Source organism: Sceloporus occidentalis, unplaced genomic scaffold, assembly GCF_023333645.1.
Source record: "Sceloporus occidentalis isolate IW3139 unplaced genomic scaffold, rSceOcc1.0.p SCAF_17, whole genome shotgun sequence".
Taxonomy (NCBI): Eukaryota; Metazoa; Chordata; class Lepidosauria; order Squamata; family Phrynosomatidae; genus Sceloporus; species Sceloporus occidentalis.
This window is the reverse complement of record NW_028316997.1, coordinates 6,167,322-6,178,082: the sequence shown is the minus strand read 5'-3', so window position 1 is coordinate 6,178,082 and position 10,761 is coordinate 6,167,322. Positions and strand designations below refer to the sequence as shown.

The window sequence follows — 10,761 nt, the reverse complement described above, 5'->3', positions numbered from 1 at the left end:
TGGTAGAAGCAGCCTGGCCAGAGGGGTAAATAGGAAGACGCAAACGAGGTAATGAAATGCAAGCGCTCGTCAATAGCATGACGCGGGCTGTGCAGTTACACATAGGACACATAGACAAAGAAAGAACTGTGGCATCAAAGCATAACACGGAGCTTCACGCCAAACCTCTCCGGACAATGCCCTTTCCGCTTGCTGATAGATCTAGCTGCAGAGCTTTGGGGCAGCTCCTGGCTGTCATGTGGTTTGCAGTTGGCATGCTTTCTACACACACTTCATACCGATTGTATGTAATGGAGAGGTGTGTTTAACTCTTGCAGGTTGGGATTCTAACACCGGTAACTTTTATGTGTAGCTATTAGCCATCAAAACAAAGCAACACTTTCACACTCTCTCCTTTGCGGTGTCCTGTAACACATCTGTAACTTTAGCAGGCTTAATAATTGAGGTCATGCAACGTAGTTCATTAGGCTCTAAGATGATAGGGATTTTTTATTTTTTTTAAATAAACTAGTGTGTTTTATGCATGTAGTGGGAGGTGGGCAGCCAAGTAGGGTCAATGGGCAATCTGGGCTGCTCCAGTTTAAAGTATTTAGACCACTAACTGAACTTTATGGTAACGCTTGATCTAAGCAGAACCTGACCTGCCTTGTAGCAAACCCGGCCCCAGGCATTATAGTGCATCAGTGAATATAATTTGGATGATGATAAACTGACAGCACATTTCATCCTAGGCTTATGTTGCTAATGTTGTTTTTTTTTTTTTTAATGTTGTGAATATTGTGACTTGCATTTGTTTATAGATTTTGTTAATAAATACATTCTGTTATGTTACCAACTCAACCCTCGGGAGGTCAGTGGGTTTCTGTTTTATTATTTACTAACAGATTACATATTAATTTAACCCCTTGATGACAATTGCCGGTCCGGGCACATCACGGAAAAACATGTCGTTAACGACAAATGACGTGCCAGGACCGTCATTTGTTAAAACAGGTAAAAAAAATCGATCCGTGATCGCTTTTTTTTTTTTTCCCAAACGGCGTTGCTGTAATGCCTTGACCTCGAGGCATTCAGCAACGCCACGATCGGCATCAGGGGCCATGTCTGGCCCCTCCCCGGGGCGTCAACATCCGCCATACAATGTATGGCGGCGGACGCCCGTTTTAAAAGCGTTTAGGAGGCGATCAACGATCACCTCCTAATCTTAAATGGTGTCGCTGGAATGCCTCGATCAGGAGGCATCCAGCGACACCAAACACTTACCTTAGGATGGACTGTGACCGCTCTGGAGAGCGGTCACAGCCGCAGCTGCCGGTGATCTTCGCCATCAGCAAGATGGCGGCGGCCCGGGAAAAAAAACAATAAAGACGAAAGAGTTTGCTAGAGGGTCTCCAGACCCTCTAGAGAACTCTGGCTCCACTTGCAGGTTGAATACAGGTACTGCATTCAACCATGAAAGTCAATGGAGCCCAGCTTTCTAATCACAGTGTGATTAGTAAAAATAAATTAAAAAATAAAATTAATAATAATTAGAAAAAATAGTAAAAAAAAACAGTACAATGTAAAAATAATTTCCCTCTGATGTCACTATCAGGGGAACCTTCAAGTTGAAAAAAAAGTTAAAAATGTTTTAAAAAAGGCAAAAAAATTTAAAATATATATATAAAAAATATATTTTTGTGAGCAAGTCCTAAAATTAGCACATTAGCTTAAAACAATTCTCGCATGGAAAGAGTTAAAATACTGGCATATTAAATGCCCATGGGGTGTCTACTTTTAAAAAATGTATGATTTGATGGGGTAAATTGAATTGGCCGGATTCAACAATGTCCCAATTAACACGGGGGGGGGAAGGATGGCCACACATCTAATTTCCAATTAGAAAAATGCACACGTACCAAATGTGGCCTTTTAGTTCCCCCAAAAAATGACAAACCCATGCATGTGGGGTATCACTGTACACAGGAGATGTTGCTGAACACATATTGGGGTGTCGTGTGACAGCGGCATTTATACCAGGAGCTGTAAATTCATACATAAAGTAGGTGTGTGTGGGAAAAATACACACAAAAGAATACTACTGCAAACTTTGAAAAAATGCTGGTGGTAAAATGTGTGCATGCAAAGAGTTAAAATACCAGCATTTAAAATACCCTATGGTGTCTAGTTTTCAAAAATATATGGTTTTGTTGGGCACACTGAAATGGCCCGGCTCAAAGATGTGCCAAATAGGGCATGGGCAGTGGATCCCCAAATGCCAAAGTTCAACATTGAAAAATGTGCATGCCCCAAATGTGGCCCTTTTGCCCCCAAACAGCCAGGCAAAATCATTCATGTGGGGTATCACTGCGCTCAGAGATGTTGCTGAACACATATTGGGGTGTTTTGTGATAGTGACATATACGAGAACTTTTTAATTCATACCTGAAGTAAAATGTGTGTGACAAAACAAATGCAAAAAAATGACTACCACAAAGATTGACAAAGACTGGTGGTAGATATGGTGCATGGAAAGGGTTAAAATACTAGCATTTGGAATACCCTGGGCTGTCTAGTTTTCAAAAATATATGACTTGATGGGGTAAATTGCATTGGCCGGCTTCAAAGATACCCGAAATGGCACATGGGGGGGGAAGAATTACCAGATTTGGAAAAAATGGCTTTGAAATAGCAAAACAACATAAAAACATTGGGTATTTCTAAACTCAGGACAAATAGTAGAATCTATTTAGCAGGTTTTTTCATTACCTTTTATAGATGAGTAAAAGATTTTTCAACTAAAAGTTAGAAACAGTCATTTTTTTCTACATTTTTCACCATATTTTATACTTTTTTTAATAGTAAATAATATGATACAATCAAAACAATGTCATCTAAAGAAAGCCCTTCTTGTCCTGAAAAAAACAATATCTAATGTGTGTGGGTTCAGTAAACAGGAAAGAAGAAAATTACAACTAAACACGAGCAGCGCAGAAATGTTAAAACGGCCATTGTCACGAAGGGTACAAAAAGTAAAATCAGCCTTTGTCACGAAGGGGTTAATGGTTATAAGCCGCACAATACTTTTTATGGATGCGTACCATTTGTATGTGTTTTTTTTTTTTTTAATTGTTAATGGACATCTTAATTTCCCTGACATTCCTATTAAAGAATAACCTCTAGATTGTAAACTCGCATGCAGGGCCTTCATGCCTACCTAATGTATCGGTTTGTCGCAGTCTGTCAATTCTAGTCTTGTCATACACCCTGAATATGTATTGTAAGAGGCGCTGCGTCATTTGTTGACGATATATAAATAGATAAGTAATTCATAATAATCCCATAAAAACTTCAAATGCAAGTCCCAAAACCCATCATGAAGGTACGGAACCTTCTCGATTAACAGCTGAATTATGTTTAGAGTGAAAACTAACGTCAGAGTTTATTAGTTATTCAGATGGAGGGTAATTTAACAATATAGGATGAACGGATTCATTTCTCATTCCTGGCTGTTTTCTCTGGATTGTTAATCCGAGGCAGACTGCTTAAAATGGAAGAAATTTTAGAAAGAGCAGAATAAAGAAACTGAGACAAGTTTGCATGTAATATTTATATGTTCTGTTCCACTTGCTCTGTTAAATTTAAGACTTGTGAAACTAAACGCTGCATTACAAACATCATTCCTAGTACTGGAACTGCCCAAACCTTCTCAGGAATAATTCTCTAATAAAGTAACATTTCTAAAGTAAAAGAACATACATATTTTGTGTTTGGAAAATTATCATGTTATATTAAAGCAGGCACTGATAGGTTATTGCCGTAGAAACGAAAACAAGGCACATCTGCCTAGATTTCTTTGCTTAAGATTCTTTGGGTAAGTGGTATCGTTAAAGGACAAAAAGGTGTCACATTTGATCAAACTGATCAGATAACAATCTCTAGGATGTGAGGGAATTCCAGATGCATTTTACTTTTGGGGATGGCAAAGACCCCTTTCTGGTGTGTTTATCTTCTTCAAGGTCATGGACTTTTCTGCACTCCACTCCCTCTAATGTATCAATTATTTCCTTTAGCATGTTTTTTTGCTATACAAAAAAAACATTTGCTGTGTAACTTTTATGATGGCTTATATGTGGTTTTTTTTTACGTCCAGCGTTAAGTACCGTATTTGCTCGATTATAAGACGAGGTTTGCTCTGAAAAATACCCCTCGTCTTCTAATCGGGGCTTTCTTATAATCAGACCTCAAATAGAGGTCTGACTAAGATCCAGATCCCCCACACCGCTGCAGGGGACCTGGATCCTTCTGTCTCCCCCCCCCATTTAACACTCCCACCCTACACACACTTACCGGTGCTTCCAATTTCCTGCTGTATACCGGGGCAGCGGGTTGACATCCACGCGATCCGCATAGACAACTTACGCTGCAGCCGGAAGGAGGTGTGGCTAGCAGCGGGGGTTGTCTGCGTCCATCGCGCGGACCTTCCCCGACTGTCAGAGATCAGAGTTCCCTGTGCCGGTGCCGGTGCCGCACCGGTGCGGGGAACTCTGATCTCTGACAGCCGGGGAAGGTCTGCGCGATGGACGCAGACAACCCCTGCTGCTAGCCACACCTCCTTCCGGCTGCAGCGGGAGACAGAAGGAAGACTGCTGCCCCGGTATACAGCAGGAAATTGCAAGCCCCGGTAAGTGTGTGTGTGTGGGGGAGTTTTAAATGGGGGCATAGGGCATTTCTGGAAATCCTAAATTACCGTATTTGCTCGATTATAAGACGACCCTGATTATAAGACGACCCCCCAAAATCTGAATATTAATTTAGGGAAAAAAGACCCTGAATATAAGACGACCCTATAGGAAAAAAGTTTTACCAGTAAATGTTAATTCATGTAAACGATTACATTTTTTAATAAAAGCTATGATTGAGAAAAATATTTTTTTGTTTTTATTTCCTTGTATTTTCCAACCTGCCCCCCAGTTACGCACATCTGCCCCCAGGCTTGCCACTCCAATATGGCACTGTGCCCCATGATATGCCTTTTAACCCTCTATATGGCACTGTGCCCCATGATATGCCTTTTAACCCCCTATGTGCCACTCTGCCTCCAGAAATGCCTTATACCCCTATATGCCACTCTGGCATTTAGGGGGTTAAAAGGCATATTATGGGGCAGAGTGGCATATAGGGAGGTATAAGGCATTTCAGGAGGCAGAGTGGCGTTCAGGGGGTTAAAAGGCATTTCATAGACCACTCTGCCTCCAGAAATGCCTTATGCCCCCATTTAACACTCCCCCCCCACACTTACCGGGGCTTCCAATTTCCTGCTGTATACCGGGGCAGCAGTCTTCCTTCTGTCTCCCCCCCACCCCATCCCACACACACTTACCGGCACCGGTGCAGGGAACTCTGATCTCTGACAGTCGGGGAAGGTCTGCGCGATGGACGCAGACAACCCCCGCTGCTAGCCACACCTCCTTCCGGCTGCAGCGTAAGTTGTCTATGCGGTTCGCGTGGACGTCAACCGGCTGCCCCTGTATACAGCAGGAAATTGGAAGCACCGGTAAGTGTGTGTGGGGTGGGAGTGTTAAATGGGGGGGGGGACAGAAGGATCCAGGTCCCCTGCAGCAGTGCGGGGGATCTGGATCTTAGTCTCATAGTCAGACCTCTATTTGAGGTCTGATTATAAGACGACCCCGATTAGAAGACGAGGGGTATTTTTCAGAGTCTTATAATCGAGCAAATACGGTAATATTCAGATTTTGGGGGGTCGTCTTATAATCGAGCAAATACGGTATTTCACTAGTGAATAACTAATATAATGGGATAAATACCTCCATGAGCTCGTTTGAGCAGGGCCCTCCTCACCTGTTGTCTCAGTTAGTCAATTTGCTATGTTACATGCTATGTCTTGTCTACCCATTGTATAGCGCTACGGAATTTGATGGCGCTCTATAAAACAATAAATAATAATAATAAACCGCACAAGGTCAGGCTGGTGGGTTTGTGTTTGTGCTTCTCTTCTCCTCAGTAGAGTGGCCACAGTATGGTCCAGGTGCTCCCGCTGTGGTCTTCAGCAATCGTATCTGCCTTAATGACAGGAGGGATGGGAGTTAGGACCACTTAATTATAACTCTAATTTATGACCAATAAAATAAGCACAGCTCCCAACAAAACCACACCACAGTGTCTGTTGTTTTCAGATCTAAGCTACTGTCTGTCTCAAATGAGGAAAGAACATTGTCTATTTGTTGTTTGTGCCAGGAGGCCGGATACACAGTGTGACTCTTGAAGACATACTCACCACATCGCTCTCCAGGAGGTATTTCTGATACATATCAAGGACACCTTGCTTTAGGTTTTTCATGTCTTTCATGAATTTAACACATTCATAGAGATCAGGTTTGAATTAGTTTTTTGCATTCCAAGCCTGCAGAAGCAGAAAATGTTTAAGAAACGACAGTAGTAGATTTCTCGCTTAGGGTCCAACACTTACGTCTTAAGCATTCTAAATGTTTCTTGGGAGGATCTTGTTAAAGAGAGCTACTGCAAAATGGTGGTGGGGATTACAGAAACTTGGCCTTGCTGTCTCAGTACACAACTTCAGTGTTGTCTATAAAGTGTTTAAGGCTTGACCAGTCAAATATACACTGCCAGCTCGTTGGAGCAATAAAAGAAGCAATTTAAGGAACCAATGAGCAAAACAAAGAACACAGATGTAGTTTGTTTTGAAAAGTAATACCAGTTATTTAACTGTCTGCCTTCTTTCTCTCTTTTTTTTTTTTCTTTTTTCATTTGCTGGACTTTTGCTTTCAGCTGGAGTTTCAGCTGTGCAGTGGTGACGTGCAGCCATTTGTTTTTTCCAGTCAGTCCGCAACAACTCGCCCTCCATCTGTGGACAGAAATATTAACTATAAATGCTCTTATGTTTTTCTAGATTGTCTCTTAAGGCAATTTCTTTATGAGAACTCATCTGTCTAATACCTGCTGTAAGAAAATTAAATCTTGATCTCTGAATTGAAGTTGTATACGACTGACAGGACTCTCTGGTTGCGAAAATTATCCTATATGAAATTACATAGGCAGGGATGTTTCCATGCACACTTAAAGGGACACTCTAGTGTCCTAGGGATCCCCCTAAATAATCAATGCATATATATGGAGAAACCGCCACAATGCAGATGGAGCAGCCAATCAGTGAGAGGGAAGCAGACCTGTTGAAGTCAATGAGATTGCTTTCCAGGCATAAACACTGAAGTCTCGATAAACCATCCGTTGGAGTGTTTTGCCGATGAAACCATCTCCTTCATGGCACAAAGCTGAGAGGTTGGGAAAGGGGCAAATGCATGTTCAGGGGGAGACCACATAAATCTCAAGGGACCTCTCTGCTTTCAAATGCATTGAAGTGCATATTGTGACTGGAGTGCCACTTAAACATACTAACAGCATGTATAATTACATTACATTTATTTATAGAGCACCGGCAGATTCCGCAGGGCTGTTACAGTCAGAAGACATGTTTCAGGGCTGAAGTTATGATATGTTGGTCTGCAATCTGTAAAATTGACAGGTGTCTAGTTTTAAATGGTTGTTGAAGCAATGCTGACGTCCAAGCGTAGGTTAGGATAAAAAAACTACTGCTTCTATGAGGACCAAAACCAAATACTCTTCTCTAGGAACTTTTCTTTATTGTACTTCCTGCGTATAACCGTCCTGCTGAAAGTATTTGTTTGAAGGAAAACAATTTTATGTGAACCTGCTGAGGTGAATATTTTTTTTTGCATATGGGTTATTCCTAGTCCCAACTAGCCCATAATGAAAAGGTCTTTTTAGGCTGACGAAATCACTAAGAAATATTTGTTAATTATGCCTTTTTGTTTCCCTTTTTGATCAGGATATGGCACACCTGTACGGAAGAAGATACCTCAGAGCATTTGTCAGTGGCTTTTTTGTGGCTGTCCCAGTAACTGTAACTTTTCTTGATCGAGTGGCATGCGTGGCAAAAGTGGAAGGTGCTTCAATGCAGGTATATCTATGAAAACTATATCAGTTGTGTGGAAGTATAAAAACTTTGAGTTTCTGTCTGGGTTAGATTTAAAAATGCATCCAAATTTAAGTCTGTCTTTTATTTATGTTGATATTAGTAGATATCCTTGGCATCGGAATGAATATTAATAATCTAATGTTTTGATGAACCAGCTTCAACTGCCATCCAAAAACAGCAAATCATTTCTAAGCTTGACCCAGTGAATTGCTCCAGCTGCATAAGTTGCTCCATCCCTACTGCTGGTTGCCAGTATTATGTCATATCTTGGTGGAAACTGGAAACTTGAGATCATGTGGCATTGGTACAACACACTATGGGTGCTATGCCAGCTAGGCACAAACCTCCATAGTGTAAATGGGCCAATTGGAGAGATCAGAGTTACTCATGTAAAAGGCCTAGGGTGATGTGCCCCTGGTTTTGTGGCAAGGGGACCTGTACTTCACTGGGCATACTACCTATGATTCTGAGGCACCAACAACTTGTCTGAAATGGCATTATTTTCATTTTCCTTGTAAACCTAGAAAACATTGACAAATTAAGATTTCACATGTTTTAGCAGCCTGGGAAAGAATTTGCCAGCTTTAGTTTTTTTTACCAACTTTTGTTTTTTCTTATTCTTACTACTAGAAGTTAAGAGAGTAAACACATAGATATACCTTATTTGCTTGATTATAAGACGACCCCCCAAATCTGAATATCAGAGGATCCAGGTCCCCTGCAGCTGCGGGGGATCTGGATCTCAGTCGTCTCATAGTCAGACCTATTTGAGGTCTGATTATAAGACGACACCGATTATAAGACGAGGGGTATTTTTCAGAGCATTTGCTCTGAAAAAAACCTTGTTTTATAATCGAGCAAATACGGTATGTTTTTCCCAAAGCCCTTATAACATCTTGTGTTATTTCCATATTAAAAAGCTTGGACTCATAGTATACAATAGTGATTTTATTTTTTGTTTTATTATACTTTTTTTTGTATATTTTGCCTGGAAAATAAAATGTAATACGTTTGTTGTGCTGCGTAGACCTTATAAGAGTCTTATAAAAAATTTGGTTTGGGAATAAAATAAGAATGGGATGAAAATAAAAGGGTAATCGTTTGAGAAGGTCTGATATTACTTTCATGTCAGATAGACTAAATGTTATTATAGCTGGAAGAGACAAGTCCAGAAGATTATTCAACACACTCTCATGTATATTAGAATGATTTATGTTGAACACTTGAAAGATGTTGGGTGTGAAGGAGGGAGTGCGGTCAGCGTGTGGCCTTTTATCAATAGGCAGTGTACCACCATAGGGCACTTCATAGTCTTAACTTCAAGCTTGCTCTGTGTGATCCCTGAGAGTTTGATTTCTAATAAACCTCTTAGACTGCCAGCAGTGTTGTGCTCTCATTATCTTACCTCGTACTGTGTTTGAAATTAAAAGTTCTGTCAAAAAGAACGGGACATTTTTAGATATGTAAGTGCATCTTGTACTGGCACTTCAGTAGTAATTAGAGACTGAAACTTGGTAGTGTTCTCTGGACTTGGATAGGATAATACGAGAAAGTTTGTGGATGTCAGAACTGGCTGGTGTTTTATAAGATACACATCATGGCAACCCACAGAAAGTATTTCATTTAACTTGCTATATGCCTGTGATGTGAATCTTGTTAGCATCACTTCCCTTAATAAGATGGTATTAAATAAAAAACAATATAATATATAATATAATAATATAATAAAGAGGGAATTATGTCTGTGTAAGGTGCACTATGTGGGCAAAAGTATGTCCCCTTGAGCATACCAAGACATTTTGAACAATGCTATGCTTCAAACTTTGCAGGAAGGCCCTTTTCTATTCCAGCATGACTGTGCCCCAGAGCACAAAGCAAGGTCCATAAAGACATGGTTGGATCAGTTTGGTGTGGAAGAACTTGACTGACCCGTACCAAGCCCTGACCTTAACTCCATCAAATACCTTTGGGATGAACTTGAACGGGATTGTGAGATAGACCTTTTGGTTCAACATCAGTGTCTGACCTCACAAATACTCTACTGGAGGAATGGGCAAAAAAAATGTCCACAGAAACCAAAATCATGTAGAAAGCCTTCCCAGAAAAGTGGAAATGTCTATGTATTTAGAATGCAATGTCCTAAAAGTCCCTGTTGGCATAATGGTCAGGTGTCCCAATACTTTTGTCCATATAGTGTATATGTAAGGTACCTGTAGCGTTTTATACTGGCAATTCAACCTAAAATATTTACAAGGATTCAATATGTATTAAATGGAATGGCACTTACATTAATCCATTAAAAACCAATATTCTTGCATGCACTTGTGTTTCAAAAATGATTCACATAAATACTGGTAATAAAATGTTCTTATTTATTTTGAAAAATCTTGTGGTCATAGCCAACAATTATATATAATTTATTAGCCTATTAGAATTATTGTTTGCTATATCTTTCTTTGACATGAACTCCTATTTACATTATTGAAATCAAATTAGTTGTCCATTTACTAATTTACACAAATATCCCTCGAGGAAGTCTGAAGTTTCTGCACTATTTGTTATGTCATATGATAAACCAACAATAAAAAATAAGACTGTAAAGCTATGCCATAAACTTTTGCTTATATTATTATTGTCATTTCTTTTGAGGTGGCTCATCCTTCACATTTTAAAAAAAAGTTGGTGGTTATAGAATGAAACTTTTGGTGTTTTTCCCAGAAGGAAAGGCATGAACTTTTATTAGG

General features: G+C 40.1%; 1 protein-coding gene across 1 annotated transcript in view; it reads left to right on the top strand.

Moving 5' to 3' along the window:
- Positions 1-7,870: 7,870 nt before the first annotated feature.
- Positions 7,871-10,761, top strand: part of LOC149302781 (mitochondrial inner membrane protease subunit 2-like) — a 484,643-nt gene continuing 481,752 nt past the window's right edge. The window contains exon 1 of the mRNA XM_089481981.1: positions 7,871-7,999. Within this exon, the coding sequence (XP_089338107.1) occupies positions 7,871-7,999 (129 nt within the window). The remainder of the gene's footprint in view (positions 8,000-10,761) is intronic.